This window comes from Haemaphysalis longicornis, unplaced genomic scaffold (assembly GCF_048455015.1).
Source record: "Haemaphysalis longicornis isolate Haplotype H1 unplaced genomic scaffold, Haemaphysalis longicornis Haplotype H1 scaffold_9, whole genome shotgun sequence".
NCBI classification, from domain to species: Eukaryota; Metazoa; Arthropoda; class Arachnida; order Ixodida; family Ixodidae; genus Haemaphysalis; species Haemaphysalis longicornis.
The window spans coordinates 167,204,667-167,224,341 of NW_027526460.1; the positions used below are offsets into that span (position 1 = coordinate 167,204,667).

At 50.2% G+C, this 19,675-nt stretch overlaps 1 protein-coding gene across 1 annotated transcript in view; it reads left to right on the forward strand.

Annotated features, from left to right (window-relative positions):
* The window catches only part of LOC144153016 (prostaglandin reductase 3-like), a 35,539-nt gene extending 31,809 nt beyond the window's left edge, over positions 1-3,730 (forward strand). The window contains exon 2 of the mRNA XM_077684647.1: positions 2,865-3,730. Coding sequence (XP_077540773.1) covers positions 2,865-3,644 — 780 coding nt within the window. The 3' untranslated portion in view covers positions 3,645-3,730. The remainder of the gene's footprint in view (positions 1-2,864) is intronic.
* Positions 3,731-19,675: the final 15,945 nt, after the last annotated feature.

Genomic DNA, 19,675 nt, shown 5'->3' on the forward strand with positions numbered 1-19,675 from the left:
ATACATTCGCGCAAATGCACACGTACTGCCGTTTAGGTGCTCGTACACGTAGTACATCCGTTTTTACACCATAGGCATTGGGCGCTGTTACAAGTTAAACTAACAGATGGCGCCTCAAAGCCAAATGCATCGAAGCTGCTAAAACCCGGCTATGCATGACGAGAATGCGAAGCCAAAGAGCGCCTCTGACGTCGTACGTCGTTCTCGCTGCGATTGCGCTGTCCGCGAGTCGTTTTGCAGGTAAAGTAAAAGGCCGCGCGGCGATTGACGCACAAAGAGCGGTAGTACAGTGAACTATAGCGGTAGGTATACGGACTTGTAGGACGGGGAAGTTCCGTCGTATGCGCCGAGAGCGCAACCAGTGGCTCCTTCGTCCCGATGGTCCGCTTGTTAAGTTTTAGTTTTCCCGCTAAACGACGCCGTTGTCTCAGTCGCTTGCGGCCTCCGTTTGCGTCATACGAAAAGTCATGAAATGGCGCGAGGTATGAAATGCGGTTTTCAATTGGTAGCCTCTCGGCAATAAAGCATCTTTCGCTGCTGAATGAGCGCTGAGAGGGCTAGGGGACAGTTGATCTTTCGTCTGAGCCCAACGCGCTTGTTGCCTCCAGGGTCCGTTTAAATGCAAGGCGTGGATACATTCGATGGGTCAGTACATCCACGAATGGATCGGAATCCCCGCGGCACATTTCGAAGGGCAGAGACACGTGCTCCCTGCGTGTCTTCATGACAACTCAGCTCGCATGTCGCCGCCCTAGCGCGCGGCAAGCTGCCAGGCGGTGCGCAGGTATCAGGGTGGTGATGTTTGCTTCGCCGGTTAACTCACGTCACAGCTTATGGTGCCCACCGAGGCTTCTTGAAAAGCTGTCAGTTGGTTGGCTGGTTCAGTTGGTTCCGGCATGGGCGATGTTGTCGACGACACTGGAGGGGGGGGGGGGGGGCGGACAGGAATGATCTCTATTCGGCACGGACGGGACAGTAGGGTGTGGCTGTGCGTGTCCGTGAACTTGAGTTGCTCCGCACACAAAATATTTGTTCTGGAATCTTTTAAACGTCGCGCGCAAGGACTTGGTTGCACAAAATGAACACCTCCGCATGTTTTGTACACCATGGCTAGCGTGATGTACCCGAAACAATTGAACACTGTGTTATCATCAGTTGCAGCAATGGCATAGTGTCTTGGTACGTCCTCAAAAGAACTCTCGAGGAGGAATGGAGTTTACAACCTGTAGCGTGAAATATCTTTCTTCACCGGCAGACGGTGACGTGCCTTATGATTAGGGTTGTTCGTTTTCGGGTAAAACCCGATTTTACCCGATTCTTGCACCCCGAACAAGTTTCAGGAGAATCGGGTTAAACCCGATTTCTCCCCGAATAAACCTCCCTGTAGCGATGAAAACCAGAAGGAAAAAAAGAGGAAAACCAGCTAACTTTGTGGAAGTTGGGAGCCGTCCTTGATCCGTTTCAGAAGCGTCTGCTGGGGCAGTCATTTGAGGACTACCGACCTCTGTTCATGTCCGTAACCGACAATGTAGATTCCCTTAATGACGAGTTCAACCAGTATTTGCTGGAAGCGAGCCCCACAAACCCAGCTGTCGAACTAATCGAGTATTGGCATGACTCTACTTCTCGCTACCCAAGGCTTGCAAAAGCTGCACTGACATTGTTGTGCCTAGCTAATGGTAGCTGTGATGTGGAGAGAACTTTCTCCCAGCTGAGATATGTTCAACGACCGGACAGATCTCGAATGGAGACTGACATGTTGCGCATGCAGATGATAATGTATGTCAACAAGGACGTGTAAAAAATCGATGACCAGATTTTCGAGAATAAAATGTATAATTTCTACGAGTCAATGTTTACTGATTCATTCATTTTCAAACACCACTGATTCATTTTCAAACAAACACAAAATTTCGGGTAGTATACTGTATTTGCTATAATACTCTGGTGTCTGTCCCAATTACCAGCTTGAAACACGAAATTTAACGTGTTATACTTAAAAAGCCCGTGATACGTTTTGATAAGCTCAGTGTAAGTTCTGATAAGTACAACCGTATATTTAACCCGAAAAAACCCGAAGTAAGAAATGGTTTCACAAAAAAAAACGATTTTTCCCCGAATATCAGTTTAAAAAATACCGCCCGATTTTTACCCCCCGAATTTGAAAAAATATAAAACCCGAAAACGAACAACCCTACTTATGATTGATTTTTCTAATCACATTGCATAGCGTATTCAAAACACGTATGTTGGGTACACGGTAATGCAATGGATTCTTACACATCACACCTCTGTCAAATGATCAATTGATCAACAGTATGACGGATCGTTCACACTGACAACCTCTGCTTTCTGTGTGCATGAATTTCTTATTAGGTCCAGTGCAGCTTTGGTCTTCTCATCTTACATTGAACCCGTCCTTTGCGTACATAGTTGTAAACATCCTCACCTACAGTGACTTGTAGTGTAGTGAATACCATGTCTGGTGAATGGTGGTACATTCGCTGACGGGGGCCTTGGTAGTTCGCCCAGCACTTGGTGCCCTGCGTGGTGGGGAGCCCATCTTGTGGTGACCACACATGGCTACGCGTTAGCTAGTGTTTCGAGGCGTGATGGTGCGGCTGTCTGCACGGGGCGAGGCCAGGGTGGGGTATTGATGTGGACCGGGAACCTAGTAAGAATCGCGCTGTGAATAAGTTTAAGTGAACAATTTCCTTAAGTTGTAGAATCTGTCTTGGAATGTCCTCCAGTAACGCAGATTGCGGCTCGGGATCGGAGCTAGGAGATGCGCGGACAGACTGATTTAGAATAGCTGTTGCTGTGGTCCTCGTTGACAGACGTGTCTCCTTCGTGCAATTGCGCAGGTGGGCAGCGCCGTGGCCACGACCAACTTTCCCGACTTCGGCTCCTTCTCTGAGTACCAGTGCGTGCGCGCCGAGCGCGCCTACCGCGTGCCGCAGGCCATCCCCGAGGTGGTGGCACTGCTGGTGAGCGGCCTGACGGCGGCCATCGGGCTGGACCAGCAGGGCCGCATCCGCGCGGGCGAGACGGTGCTGGTGACGGCGGCGGCCGGCGGCCTCGGCCACCTGGCCGTGCAGTACGCGCGCGCCGCCGGCTGCCGCGTGGTGGCCACCTGCTCGTCGGAACAGAAGGAGGCCTACCTGCGCGGTCTGGGCTGCGAAAAGGTCATCAATTACCGCTCTCACGACCTGGACGCCGAGCTGAGCAAGGCGTACCCCGAGGGCGTCGACGTCGTCTGGGAGACGGTGGGTGGCGACACCTTCGAGGTGCTGCTCAAGAAGCTGCGGCCGCGGGGCCGCCTCGTCGTCGTCGGCGCCATCAAGGGCTACACTCAGAGCGACAAGGGACCCTTCCCCGAAGTGAACCTGCGCAACCTGCCGTACAGGCTGCTCTCGCGCTCGGCCACGCTCGCAGGCTTCTTGCTGCCGCACTACTCGGACCTGTACCCGGAGTACATCGCCAAGCTGTACATGATGCTGCAGGACGGCACCCTCGTGCCCAGGGTCGACCTCGGGCTACACGCCGAGGGCGGCGAACTGAAGGGGCTCGAAGGCTGCATCCGGGGTGTAGAGTACCTCCACTCCGGCAAAAGTATCGGCAAGGTTGTTGTGAAGTTTGACTAGGCTCCTTCAGACATCGTATTCCAGGATGATACGGAGTGAATTTTCAGGGACACTTCTTGTGTGAATAAAACACGTGTTTCCCAGGATTTGATCTTCCACATCACCGGACCAACTGCACCCATAGGTGTGTTCATGAATGCCGTCATGGCTACTCTCACCGTCTCATGTTACTCTGCGGACACCTTGGCCCTCACAGCCAAGAAAATGCTGCATATCTCAAGTGGTCGCAGGTTGGGCTTGGATGCACCGATCTTCGCCTAAAATTTGCAGCGAGCGTGGTACCTCTGGGATTTTGCTTCGCAAAAAGTTGTTACTCAAGACCCGCCGCGGTGGCTCAGTGGCTAAGGCGTCGTGCTGCTGAGCACGGGGACGCGGGCTCGATTCCCGGCCGCGGCGGCCGCTTTTCTGATGGAGGCGAAAGCAAAAATGCCCGTGTGAACGAGATTTCGACGCACGCTAGACATTCCGAGGTGGTAAAAATTAATCCGCAACCCTCCACTACGGCGCGCCTCATCGCCCGCGTTGCGTCGGCGCGTTAAACTCTACAATCAATCAATCAATCAATCAATCAATCAATCAATCAATCAATCAATCAATCAATCAATCAATCAATCAAAGTCGCTACAGAACCGGCCGTGCCATTAGGTGGTCAAAATTAATCCGGAGCCCTCCACTACGGCGCACCTCATCGCCTGCGTTGCGTCGGTGCGTTAAACTCTACAATCAATCAATCAAAGTCGTTACAGAAGAATCGGCAGTGCCATTGAGGCACATACAGCGCAGTCTGTAACGTTCGACATAAGTACAAGGCGGAGGATGAAAAAAAAGGGCGTTCCCGTACAGGGTGGAGACACCCTTTGAACGGTCCCGTGCCGTCGCTATTGGGGCGAAGTGCTCAACACATCTGTTTTCATTTCCCACTAGACCCAGCAATGCGAAATAGATAAGATGAATCAAACTTCGCGAGCAAACAGTCTCGCGGCGAAAATTGTAGCGCGGTCTTGCTACAAGTTTGCTGCGACGGCCAGCGAGTGGCCCAAAATGACGGTGCCAACGTAAACGTGTCTCCACCCTTGCGGCGGAATCGCGTGATTCGAGGCACCCTAGCAAAGAAAGGAGTGGAGTGACTACACAACTTTGAAAGCACTGATAAGCAGAGCGCAGAAATAGAGGGGGATAGAGCGCCATGAAGGGAAGAAACTTTGATCGAGCGTGCGAGGAAAGCGGGTGTTGGGTCATCGCCGTGGGTTTGCGTCGTACATGTTTTCGTCTTCGTCGGCGGCTCGACGGGAGCTTCTCGCGGTTGGCTCGTTGGCGTAGTGCTGCTGCATGAGGCCGTCGAAGCTTAATTCCCGCTTGCGAGTACCCGCCTGCTTGCTTGCGTCTGTTCAGCAAGTGGTCTGGCCCGCCTGGGGACCTTTGCACATCAAGCAGCGTCAAAAGGGGTTCAGAATACCGAAAGGTCGGGACGAGGCGGCGAAGCAGTGTAAAATATGGAGAAAACACCGGTTTAAACGCGCCAGGGTCCGTCGTATGAAGCGGACCCAGTGCAGCCCAGCGTCATATCATCGGGGTTTTTAATGCATCGTTTCTATGGGGAGTTTGCCGGGACCGCGGTGACCCGTCGTAAGAACCGGGTCATCGGAAGTCCGGGGGATGTATCAGCGGAGCTCCACTGTACTTGTTTTAGTGATTTGTGTTTGCGATCCCTGCAAAGTAATTGTAGTTTACATTCTCATTTCTTGCATATTTGTCGCTCGAAGCTATTTATAGGCGTACTTATTGCCGTTCGGTGTTTACGAAGCCCTCAATTTACGACGCTTTTTCACGGCCCCGAGAAAGTCGTTAAGTGGGGTTCTACCGTAAATTCGGTCACAGCGAAACCACACCATAGCTACAGGTTCCTTTGTGTTTACTCGTTCAAGGACCCCTGGAGTGACGTTTCTGCTGCTGTTCCTATCTAGCTTGAAAAGCTCCTGGAGAGACATTTTGGCCGGCGTATTGCTGCTTTATGCGTGTATATTGGAGATGGCGTACACGCACAGACAGGTTTTCCGCGATCACCGTTGACCAGTGTTGCGGAATGATTGATTGATTGTAGGTGATTTTAGGGTTTAACGCGGGGACGCAACGGCGAGCCGTAGTGGAGGCTCTAGATGAATTTGGACCACCTGGGGACCTTTAACATGCGCCGAAATCTCGTACACGCGGGCGTTTTCGCTTTTCGCCTCCATCAGAAAAGCGGCCGCCGCGACCGGGAATCGAACCCACGCCTTAGCCACTGAGCCACCGCGGCGGGTAGTTTTGTGGAATGGGCATCCACATTTTATTTCAATTCCATTCCGAGGAATTAAAATTTGTCGTAATTTCATTCCTTTCAATTCCTCGGAATGACAAAACTTAGCCCATTCCCACTTCTGGAATGAACGGGCAGTTCAATTACATTCCTTTAATTCCTCAACGCTAAAACTGCCTCGTGGTACTGCATTAAATTACCCAGGAACGCAACATGAACCTGACGTTTTTATACGCATTGAAAACTACAAAATTATGCAAAACGTGACACCTGTCACCGAAGTAGGGAGGCGGTAGCAACTTGGTGACATATCTTGTGCAGAACAATCGCCCTTCTAATGCGAAAATGGGGAGTATCACACTGGCTCTTTTTGCATAAGTGGGGGGTCCCGCTACTTATAGTTATGCATGTTAGCTTGTTCTAATGGTTTGTTCTTGCGCGACGCGAGATGAAGCAACTATTACGGTGACGGCTGACTTTTTCCAGTCTCGTTGCACAGCCTGTCGCGTGCTATCTTGCTTCGCGCGCCGTCAGACCCGCGCCATTACCATGCTGTGGCTAACTCGCAGGCATGTCACGAGTACCTTGCTCACGTCTATACGCACTTTAAATGCTTACTTGAATGATTTCCCCCGCACGGGGCACCTTGAGTAACCTTGGTGACGGTATTGGTGACACCGCGGACCCAGAGCCCCCATACTCACACTGTAACCAACCGTTATAATTTTTAAGGTGAAAGGTAGAAACCTCAAACGGTGGCCGTCGGAGCCCAGGTCAAGCTCCGGCGGATGGACGCCCTGTCTGTTTACCAGGCAGGGAGCTCAGGGACCTCTCTAGCTAACAGGGTAAGGCTCGAGAAGAAAGTACCCCCGTTCCTTGCTTTATACTATGGTATAAAACGGGGTATATTCTAAAAAGGTGTTAAAGTATGGTATATTCTAAACCCCCCCACCCCCAACCAGACGATCGAGCCCTGAAGAGTGCTTGCACCGAAGTAATTGCTTTTCTACCACTTTCTGCTCAATTGTTTACAAAACCTGACAACCTCCCTCGTTTTGTCATAATACAGTCCATTCAGAAAGATGAACCAATCACCAGTAAATCAGTTTTTTTTGGTAGCTAAGTTCATAGGGAGTGCAGTTGGCATAATATACAAGGCGAAGAAGCTAGCATCAGGTGACATTCTCGTTAAGTGCAAACTAAAGAACAATCCACTAAAGGAGCCAGACTGACATGGATGATGTCAAAGTATCTGTCACTCCACACGGAAGCTTAAACAACTCACAAGGTGTAATTTCTGAACCTGACCTCTTGAAAGAAACCGATTCTGACATCCTAGATGGCATGCGTTACCAAGGGGTGACTGCAGTCAGGAGAATAATGATAAGGTGTGATGGAAATGAAATACCCACGAAGCATGTAATTCTAACTTTTGATCGGAGCACTCTTCCGCAGTCAGTCACTGCAGGATTCTTGCATTGCGAAGTCCGACCATACATCCCCAACCCACGCCGATGCTTCAAGTGCCAATGGTATGGGCACAGTACAAGCTCCTGCCACGGGCGTCTGACGTGCGCCAAGTGTGCAGCGCACAATCACCCGTCCGGAAACTACATCTGATGAACTGAAATGCCCGAACTGTGGAGAACCGCACGCAGCATATTTCCGAACATGTGAAAAGTTCAAAGCAGAAAAACAAATAATCAATCTCAAAGTAGTGCAAAACATCTCCTACCAGGAAGCGCGGAAAAAAACATGCCATGTTTTCTCCTAGGTATGCCAACGCGGCTCGGCGGGGGATGGAGCCGCGTCTGGTGTCGGTGGCGACACAGTACAGCAGTGCTGACTTGGTCCCATCCTCGCCCCCCGCTGTGCTGCCCTCGGCAGCTCAAAACGTCGTCACACTGCCTGTGACTCCAGCAACAGTGGCGACAAAGACTTCTGGAGATGGTGTGAACACTCCTGTGTCTGTTGCACCCACCCGCAGTGTTCCTGACAGGTTGGGGAACATAGACTCGGGGGGGGGGGGGGAGGCTCCACCTTCTACGCTTGCCGTGCCGCGTTCTGCGCCTCTAGCGCGCGTGGCCAACAAAGGCACCAACCCTCTCGGAGCACGCCCGAAAGAGCCTGATCCATCAGCTGCTCGTGGTGCGCCCGTTGAAGAAATGGACGTAACGCCGTCCCTGGTGGCACCAGAGCTGTCGAGGAAGCGGCGCCCCTCAGTTGGGCGTAGAAAGCAAATAACAAGAGTATCAGGTCGACCCCGTAATAAATAAAACTGAAATAAACAATCAAGCACAATCTTCTCTTAAACTAAATCTATGCTGCAAAACGTACAGTGAAATTGTAGGGGCCTGTTGAAAAATCTTGACGACATTTACGAAATACTGTCAGAACACAAGCGAATAATTTGTCTCCAGGAAACACACCTGAACGCAAATCACACCCACTTTCTGAGAGTATACAGTTTTTAGAAAAGATAGAGATAGCTGCACTCGCCCTTCTGAAGGTGTTGCCCTATTCGTCCAGAAGTCGATTGCTTGTCACCAAATCAGACTGCAAACTAATCTTGAAGCGGTTGCCATGAATGCAATTATTTTTGGTAAGTTAACAACAGTGTGTTCGTTATATGTACCCCCTGATTACCAACTCCGAGCTAATGAATTTGAAAGTCTAGTTGACCAGCTCCCATGCCCTTTCATACTGATGGGTGATTTTAATGCTCACCGTGAGCTCTGGGGCTCCCCACGTGCCGACGCCCGGGAAAACTTATAGCAACCAGCAACCTTTCCTGGAAAACGCACATTGACTTTATTTTAGCAGATACGTACGGAACGCTTGGTTTTCTCCGTCTTTCTTTACGCCACGCCAATACGCTTGGTTTTCTCCGTCTTTCTTTACGCCACGACACGCCAACGTCTTTCTTTACGCCACGCCAACACTAAACTGATCGCATACACGTCCATTGCAAGGTGAAAAGTTTAATATTCCGCAATAATTTGGGGCCCTTATCAATCATACTTGACCAAAAAGCTTGAATCATTGCAAAACAAGAGCGCTCGGTTCATATCAGGTCAGTACACACTGCATTGAAGCATTACTTTGATAAAAAGTAACCTCGGTCTCCAACTTCTGGAAACAAGGCGCAAAATTTCCCGGCTTATACTTTTTCATAAACTTTATCGCAACCCTAATCATTTTACTGTCTCAAGAATAAAACCCGCACAACACATATCTCTGCGTATCGACTACCCCAACAAAGTGCAGCCGGAATTTTCCCGTACTAACCTACTCCGCCGTTCCTTCCTACCTTCAACAATTAGTGACTCGAGTGCCCCCCAAAACATATTGCCGTCATCAGGCTAGAGACGGGAACTTTAGGCAAAATGCCTATTTTTTATTTAAGTCCGTATCGAGCCTATTTAACATATAAGCATGAACTAAGGGAAGGGGAGTATTTTAAGCAATAGTTGATTGTGCCTATACGTGCCTATTTTGAGGTCCGTGCCTATACAAGCTTTTAAGCGCCTATAAATGCCTTTTTTGTGCTGTCGAGTACAGATTTTGCCTAAATCAGTCGTATATCTCGATGGAAAAATGGGAGATCTATTGTTGGGCCGATGGGAATGCATGAGCATCTTGTCACTCTCCATTGCTAACTTGAGGCTTGCTAACATTGCTAATTCAGCGCAGACCTATGCGAAGTCGCTGCTAACATCCCTTGGGCGACGATCGAAAACAACACTTTCAAGAATTTTTTACAAACGTACTGCAAACAAAATGTACCATCAGAGTCGACTGTTCGCAAGGAGTACCTGCGACCACTGTAGGAAATTAGAAGAGAAATAGGTGAATTCCACATATGGATTTTTGTGCACGAGACGACAGATGCGACCGGACAAGTACTCGGTCACTGAGTAGTCGGAAAGCTTGACGCTGAAGAAAAAAGAACGCCTTTACTAATCTGCTCAAAAGAGCTGGAAAAAACTAGCGGCGAGACCATCGCCCACTTCGTGAACTCGTCTTTGAAGCTTCTGTACCCCTCCGGAGTCCACGACGACCGAGTACCGATGCTGTACACAGATGCAGCAGCTTATATGCATAAGGCTGGTGCACTTCTCAAGGTTTTTTATCCAGAATTATTGCACGTCACTTGTCTTGCTCACGGGATTCATCGGGTTTGTGAAGAGCTACGAAAGTCGTTCAGTTCGGTCAACGAACTGATAGCTGCAGGAAAGGCGGTGTTCCTCAAGGCTCCTTCCCGCGTTCGTGCTTTCAGGGAGCAGTTGCCGGGTGTACCTCTTCCACCGGAGCCTGTTGTTACCCGGTGGGGAACTTGGCTGAAGGCAGTGGAACACTACAACCAACACTTAAACGGTGTTAAGGCTGTTGTTAGCAGCTTTGCAGAAGACGAGAGTGTAGCCGTGAGAAGGGCCCAGAAGGTTCTACATAATGGTACACTTCCATGTGACTTGGCCTATTTGTGTGCCCATTTCATGTTCTTGGCAACAACAATACAGAAACTTGAGAAAGTTCGGGCTCCACGCTCACTCAAAATATTCAGCTGATTTTGGACGCCCAGGAAAGGTTAGCCAGTGCTCCCAGGGGACCAGTTGCTGACAGACCTATAGAGAAGCTTAAGTCTGTCTTGGACAGAAATCCAGGATTTTCGACGCGGAAGGAACTGTCTGAGGTTTTGAGTGGCGGACATACCGCGATTCCACATGGAATGAATTAACATCCAACGTGCCGAAGTACAAGTACGCTCCGCTAATTTCAGTGGATGTGGAGCGTTCTTTTTCTGCGTACAAGCAGATATTGACTGACAAAAGGCACAACTTCAAGCCCGAAAACCTGGAGATGGTGCTTGTTGGCCACTGCTTCCGCAGCCTTTCGCACAGTGTTGTGTCAGCCTATATATTTTGAAAGTGCGACCCTTAAGTTTTTCATGAAGAAAATAAAATTGCATTTACGAAATCCCGATGTTTGTATCCTGTGTTTACTCAAAGCCGAAAAATTGCCCTGAAATACGCCGCCTGAGTAAATGTTATTCGAGCCTATATATGCCTATAAGGTAGTACTTAGCGCCTATATATGCCTAAATTACAATTTTGAGCGCCTACAATAGGCGCCTAAAACGCGCTTTTTTAATGCCTAAACTTCCGGTCTCTAGAAACCCTGAAAAAGTTGCCGAAGAACTTACAAAATTGTTTTTGTGAGTGTAACAAAAAGATGGTAGTATGTGCCTGCGGTGTATTGGTAGAACGTATGTAATCTTATTTTTGTGGCTAACTTTGCGTTGTTTGGGTAATAATGTGATGTTCTGCTATTTTTTAACTGCACTGTATTTTGCACAGGTACTTTTCTGTGCCATTGTACCATTTTGTTTAAATCCAATTTAAACAGATATTTAGCACCTTTATTTTTTCTTTACACTTGAGTGTACCGTCTGGTTTTGTTATTCCCCCCCCATGTAATGCCCGCAAGGGCCTTTAGAGTAATAAAAATGGAAATGGAATGGAACATTTTTTGCTCTCATCTGGTACCTGCTTGTTTAACAAAAAAACACCCAACTTGTTAGAGTACGATCGACCTGGCAATAGGCTCCCCCACTCTCTTTCCTTTAGTAAAGTGGAGTGTAGGTTCCAATCCCTACGGCAGCGACCACTTTCCTGTCACGTTAAGCGCTATAAGTAGCCCCACAATCCCAACCCGTGCACAGAGATTTCGTGAGGAGTGTGTGTGCAGATTGAAAAAAAATTCAACGAAATGTCCCAACTGCCTTATGCAGAATTAGAAAACCCTGGCATTGACCACGCTACAGATATCGTAACCGCACACATCATTAAGGCAGCTCATTCCTCTATCCCTCAGACTGCTGGTAGAAACAACAACAAATCGAGGCCTTGGTGGAACGAGGAGTGCAGGGGAGCTCGAAAGGAACAAAACAAAGCCTGGGGTGTCTTTAGAAGGCATCCTACGACTGAGAACCTCATTTCTTTTAAACGTGCAAATGCAAAGGGCAGGCGAATAAGACGCTCGGCCAAAACTGAGAGCAGGAAAGCATTTATCTCATCCATCAACTTATACACTCTGTGGGGATCCTAATTGAGACTACTCCCAATCCTGCCAGGGCTATTAGAGCAGATCCAAAGAATAGACCCCGCCTTCTACGCAGATGACATTACGGTGTGGACGACAAGAGCCGGATCTGAAGGGTGGATGGAGGAAACACTACAACAAACAGCCATGACGGTACACGAATACGCCAAAAAGTGTGGCCTGAGCTGCGCACCGCAGAAGTCCGAGCTCTTGCTCGTCCAACCGGGTGTCAACAAGAAGACAAGATGCAGCATCATTGTCCAAATCGATGGAGTTGAAGTCAAGCCAATCCAAAAATGTCGGATACTGGGATTTATGCTACGGAACGACAGGAAAGCAGACGCAGCGATCGCTGAGGTCCGAACAACGACCGAGCAAGTGCTGGGTATGCTCCGGCGAGTAGCAAACCGCAACCGTGGCATCAAGGAAGACGACTCCATCCGTCTAGTACGGGCATTCGTCATCTCGCGGATTACGTATTCAGCACCGTACCTGCAGATGACGAGGACACAGCGAAAGGCACTAAACGTACTAATACGAGAGGCAATGAAAGTGGCTCTGGGACTCCCCATATACTCATCAACAAAGTGCTTGTATGAGATGGGGGTCCACAACACGGTCGACGAACTTGTGGAGGCCCACCTTTCTAGTCAGAGAGTACGGTTTAGTCAGACCGAGCACGGAAGACAGGTACTCCAGAATTGGGATGGACAGTCGAACCCACACTAACGACGAGTAAGCTACCAGAAAAATGGCGAGAAGCGCTCACATTGAAGCCTCTGCCAAGAAACATGGCACCGGGAGTAGACGACGACAGACGAAACGCTAGGACAACAGTGCTAGCGCGAAGATTGGGGGGAAACTCCCGCGTCCTCTACGCAGACGCTTCCCTCCAGAAGGGCAGCGACCGGGCGGCAGCTGTTGTGACAACGAGAGACCGACTGGTAGTCTCGGCTTCGACGAGGACCAGGGAATACACGACAGCGGAAGAAATGGCCATAGCCTTGGCGCTCGTTCAACCCGGCGTCGAGGTTGTGGTGACGGATAGCAAGAAGGCATTAGCAGCTACCGGAGGGGCTCCATCTCCTCCTTGGCACTAGCGATCGTAAACAAGAAAGACCCACCGGGACAAGCCGTCGAGCTGGTGTGGACCCCGGCTCACTCCTCACTAGTTGGCAACACCATCGCTGACTACCACGCCCGAGAGACGACACGCCGGGCACACGAGGAGTCAAGCGGAGGGGAGGACGACCCGATCCCGGTCACGAGCTACACAGACATCCCACAGATGTACAGAGAGGATCGGTGTACACTACCAGAGCCTTACCTTTCACTAACACGAAAAGAACTACCAATACTACGAAGAATACAGGCAGGGTCATTAGTACATCGAACAACGCTACATAAAATGTTTCCAAATCGGTATGATGACACATGCCCATTCTGCAAACAAGGAAGAGGCACTCTGCGTCACGTCAGTGCACAGTGCACGTCCCTCAAAGCCCCCATCCCACAGATTCCACCCCAATCATCACCCACCTCCCTCACCTCACCCAACCCTTCACTCAAAGAGCGATAGGAGATCTTGTGGTCCAGCCCTACCGTGTCGACCCACATAGCCCCCGTGGCTCGGGGCCTGGAGGTGCTGGAAGCATACGGGACCCGAGAATAGCGGACTGCCCCATCGGCCGCCTTGATGTGACCCCTCTATGGGCTCAAATAAAGTTCAACCAACCAACCAACGCGAGCACGCTAGCCAGCGATCCCCTCTCCCCGAGGGGCGAGGATAGCCCCTCGCACCCTCTCCCTGTAAGGGGCACGGGTTGACCAATGTGCGCCGGTGCGTCGGCCACGTGGGGCGTGACGTAGTGGCCACGCCCAAGGGCTCGCGGCGGTGGGCGCGCGCTTCGGTCTGACCCGAGAGAGACTGGCTGGGTGCCAGTTCCGTCGGTACTCCGTGCTCGCACGCTGCTCGCTCGCTTCGCTTAAGCGACCGCCGTTTTCTCACTTCCGTGAGGTCGGCGAACGTACTGGAAGTTGGATTTGCATGCACCCTCTGGCTTCGCGTTCCCTGCTTCTGCAGGTGATCTGAGTTGTTATTGGTCGCTCAGTCAGTCTGGTGGTCGGTTCCGGTCCTAGCCGGGCCCATCACCCGCAGCGCTTCGGTGGCTTACGCCACTGGACCAACAGCTTCCGATTACCCGCCCTGCGCGTCGGGCTCTGTGGCTTGAAGCGTACGGTCGGCAGGTACCCCCCTCTCTGCCCCAGGGCTAGAAGTGTTATACCAGGGCTGGTTGCTGTACCGTGGAATACCCGGAATCAAACCAAGTTCTGAGAAGCTACTTCGTCTTCTCGGAGTGACTGCACAAGCGTGGCGAGGGCCGCCGCGGCCGTTTACGGCTTGGCTCACTCGAACCCACGGTGGGCCCCTTGGCAGGCTGCACTGCATTGTACAGGTGAGGCCCACAACTGATATACACAAAGTTTGGAAAAGTACTAGTGCATTACAAGGGTGGAACAGAAACACCCTGCCACTTGTTAGCATGAAGATCAAGCAAATGCTCTTGGCCGACACTTTGAGGGTGTTTCCAGCTCTGCTCACTTCACCGCAGTTTTTAAGACACAAAAATCTAATGGAACAACAACGTCTGCGAAAGATGAAATCAGAAAAAAATGGGATACAACTGCCCATTCACTATGCATGAGTTCTCTGTAGCACTCTCAACATGCGGCAAAACAGCCCCAGGGGCTGACAGTATCACATCCGAAATGTCAAAATATGCTCACACAGACACCCAAGCTGCAGTTCTTCATTTGTTCAATAAAATATGGCGAACAGGACGCCTGCCAAAATCATGGAAAGATGCCATTGTTGTTCCAATCTTAAAGATGGAAAGGAAAACTTTTTATGAAGTGCCCCGCACGGGGCACCTTGAGCAATCTTAGTGACGGTGTTGGCGACACCGCGGACCCCGAGTCCCCATACTCACGCTGTAACCGACCGTGGTAACGAGTTTTAAGGTGAAGGGCAGAAACCTCAAACGGTGGCCGTCGGAGCCCAGGTCAAGCTCCGGCGGATGGGCTCCCTGTCTGTTACCAGGCAGGGAGCTCCGGGACCTCTCAGGCTATCAGGGTAAGGTTTGAGAAGAAAGTACCCCCGTCCCCTGCTTCTTTTACATGCCATATGGTAAATCGTAAATCCCCCCAAACATGATCGGCCCCTGAAAAGGGGCCGCACCGAAGGTTCATTTCCGCCACTCCCAACCCCCAGTCTTCCAAAGCCCGATAACTACCCCCGTTTTTTGGTTTTGGAATCCAGTTAACAAGAAAAGCCTCTTGCATCACAGTCCGTGTTCCTAATCTCGAAATTTCTGGAGGGCATCATTGCTGACAAATATAAGGCCAAAAAGCAAAGAACTGGAGAAATCCTGGTTGAAGTACACAACCAACAGCATGCCAAGATCCTCCTTGAACAAAATCGCATAGCCAATCTTGAAATCAGGGTGACACCCCACCGGAGCCTGAACAGTACTCAAGGCGTCATCTCCGAACTAGACCTTATGAATGAGACAGATGCTGACCTGCTGGAGGGCTTGAGAAATCAGGGCGTGACAGCTGTGAGGCGCATAACTATGAGGAGGGATGACAAAGTAGTTTCGACCAAGCACATTATCCTTACTTTTGACCGGTCCGCACTCCCAGAGTACGTCAATGCAGGTTTTGTACATTGTAATGTCCGGCACTACATTCCAAACCCGCGCCGCTGCTTTAAGTGCCAGCGGTTCGGGCACGGAACCAACTCCTGCCGTGGTCGTCTGACCTGCGCAAAGTGCGCTCGGCATGATCATCCATCTGATAATTGTCCATCGTCAACCCTCACCTGCGCCAACTGCCAGGGACCCCATGCCGCCTACTCTCGAAAGAGCGAGAAGTTTAAGCAGGAGAAGGCGATCATTAATGTGAAGGTCACTGAGAACATCACCTTCCCAGAGGCGCGAAAGAGGTTTGCCTCTTTCCCCCTGGGGAGGTACGCCGACGCATCTCGCCGGGGGGCGGAGCGGCGTCTGGTTTCGGCGGGGACCCAGTACCGCGAGTCGGACTTGGTCCCGCCTCCGCCCCCCCCCGTGGGTTGCCTCTGGCAGCCCAACCAGCCTCTGCACCGCTCGCTCACCCAGCAGCGGCTGTGGTGGCAACAACGTCTGTTGCCGCTGCATCCACTGCTTCCTCTCCACCGGCCCAAAGCACATGCAAGGGCACGGAGATGGAGACGGAGGCAGTCGCAGCGGCCCCCTTCCCCGCCCCACTGCCTGTGACATCTGTGGTGCTCCCGACGCCTTCGGCACTGGCAGCGCAGGCAAAAAATACCCGAAAGGGTACCACGTCAAGGGGGCCCAGTCCGCTGGGCACCCCCTTGCCTTCAGATGACGACATGGACGTCGAGCCCTTCCGGCTTTCATCGCAGCGGAAGGAATGGGCTGCGATGTCCAGGTCAGTAGAGAAGGCCAGAAAACCCCTTCCAAGAGTCCAAGCCCCGAAAGACCCTACATAAATGATCACACTCCAGTAGCTCTCAACACATAATAATGGGAAGAGAAAATATTGTTCAATGGAACTGCAGAGGCCTTCTGAATAATCTTGACGATCTGTGTGTGATTCTGCATGCTAATCAGCCAAGTTTAATGTGTGTCCAAGAAACACATTTAAATTCCAATCGATCAAATTTCTTTAATAGCTATATGGTATTCAGAAAGGATAGCGTTGGCTGCACAAACTCTTCGGGCGGTGTAGCCATAATAGCCAGGAAATCCCTTGCATGCCACCCTATCACTCTGAACACCATCCTCGAGGCTGTAGCAATACGCACAATAATTTTTAATAGGTTGATAGCGGTATGCTCCATATACATTTGTCCTGATTTTGTGCTTTCTAGCTCTGACTTCGAGGCGCTGGTGGACCAGCTGCCCGAACCATACATTCTAACAGGCGACCTTAATGCTCACAATTTTCTTTGGGGCTCTTCTCGTACGGATGGCCGGGGTCGCCTAATAAAGAAGTTTCTTACATCCTCTGGAGCATGCCTTTTCAACAATAAACAGCCTACATATCATAACATAGGACACAACAAATACTCATGTCTTGACTTGGCTATTGGCTCGGCAGTTCTCTTTCCTCTTCTCGAGTGGGGTGTGGGAACTGACCCATATGGCAGTGACCACTTCCCCACCTCACTTACATATATAGGTAAAGGCCCAAGCAGTTCATCTTCCCATAATAGGTTCAATGAAGCACGAGCTAATTGGAACACATTTACAGAGACATCGAAACTAAGACACCTACACGTAGATGAAGCCGCACAACTCCTCACGGCGCACATCCTCGACGCCGCCGAAAAGTCCATTTCCCACGCCTCTGGTGCCCCGCGCAACCAGAGGAGGCCGTTGTGGAATCAGGACTGTAGGCGGGCGCGAGAGGCCCAGAACAAGGCGTGGGGTATCTTTCGTCGGTACCCCACGTCGGGAAACCTCCTCTTGTTCAAACGGGCCAAGGCGGTAGGAATACGTGTGCGCCGTGAGGCAAAACGAGAGAGTTGGCGTTCCTTCATAACATCAATAAACTCCTACACAGACACACGGAAAGTATGGACAAGAATAGGCAAACTCAAAGGACAACAAACACACAGCCTGCCTCTAGTCAGCACAACAGGGGACACACTCGAAGACCAGGCTGACACCCTCGCACAACACTTCCAACACGTGTCCAGTTCAGCACACTACACAAACACTTTCATGAAACACAAACAAACGGCCGAAAAGAAGCGTATACTAGATAACAATAGGTCAACATCTTCTTATAACATAGAGTTTTCACTGCATGAGCTGAGGGCTGCTTTGAGCACGTGTAAACCCTCAGCTCCAGGCCCAGACAACATCACATACACAATGATACAACACTTGCACGCAGACACTCTTCTAACACTCTTACAGCTATATAACAAGATATGGCTTTCGGGGCACATTCCAGACGCTTGGAAGGAGGCTATAGTTGTAGCTTTCCCGAAGGAGGGAAAGGACCCGTCGTTCCCCTCATGTTACCGTCCTATTGCCCTGACGAGCTGCCTGTGCAAGCTCTTCGAGAAGATGGTAAATCGCAGGCTCGTGTACTTCCTTGAGTACAACGGTCTTCTCGAGAGCAGCCAGGCAGGCTTTAGGGTGGGGCGATCGACGAACGATCAACTGGTAGCTCTTGACTCGTACATCAAGGATGCCTTCGCGCATAAGCAGTATTGTTTAACTGTGTTTTTCGACCTTGAGAAGGCATACGACACCGCTTGGCGTTATGGGATCCTTAGTGACCTGAAGTCATTCGGTGTTTCGGGTAACATGTTGAACACTCTTGTTAGTTACTTGTCAGACAGAACGTTTCGAGTAAGAGTTGGTTGTGCACTCTCAAGGGTTCACGTGCAAGAAAATGGCGTGCCACAAGGTGGCGTGTTGAGCTGCACTATCTTCATAGTAAAAATGAACTCTCTTGGTAAGGCACTGCAACCTACAATTTCTTATTCCATGTATGTAGATGACGTCCAGATATCCTATAAATCATGCAATATGTCAATCTGCGAACGTCAAGTCCAGCTTGGTGTAAAGAAACTTGCCGGCTGGGCAGACAAGAATGGTTTTAAATTGAATCCTGTAAAAAGCTCAATGCGTTGTGTTCACCAGGAAGCGCGGGGTCCATATGGACCCAGACATTACTCTTAATGGCGTGTCGCTTCCTGTGAACAAGGAGCACAAGTTTTTAGGTGTGGTGTTTGACCACAAACTCACATTCATTCCCCACATCAAGGAACTTAAGCATAAATGTCTCAAAACAATGAATATCCTTAAGGTTCTCTCCCACCAATCCTATAGTTCCGATAAAGAACTCCTGCTGCGCTTGTATACTGCTTTGGTTGGGTCTCGTTTGGACTATGGCAGCGTGGTGTATGGGTCGGCGAGTAAAACAGCGTTACGAATGCTTGACCCAGTGCTACACTTGGGGCTTCGTCTCGCCTCGGGTGCTTGTCGCACTAGCCCTGTCGAGAGTCTGTATGTCGCGTGTGATAAGTGGAGCCTTGAGAACCAACGAACGTACATGGACTTGCTTTATGCTTTTAAAATTTCATCACTGAATAATCATCCTTTTTATCCTGTCTTTAACGATACATCAACATCTCTGCTCTTTGTAAATCGCCCATCCGTTCCTCTGCCCTTTTCACTTAGAATGAGAGAGCGAGCCTCGGATTTCAGTGCTTCGTTGTTAGATGTATACAGGTCACCCTTTTCAAACAGTTTACCGCCTTGGCAAGTTCGCCCTGTGTCGTGCGACCTTTCTTTTATGAGACTTGACAAAATCGGGTACCACGAGCTGCAATACTGCAGCACTTTCTGTCTTTGCAGTTTAAATACACATGTGCAGAATTTTATAGTGACGCTTCTAAAACCCCCACTATGGTGTCGTGTGCTGCTCATGGTCCAAATTTCAATGCAGCCAGAACCATGAGCGTGCACACAACAATTTTTTCAGCAGAAGCGTATGGAATTTTACTGATTGTACGACACATTCTTGAAAATCAAATTCCCAATTCCATCATCTA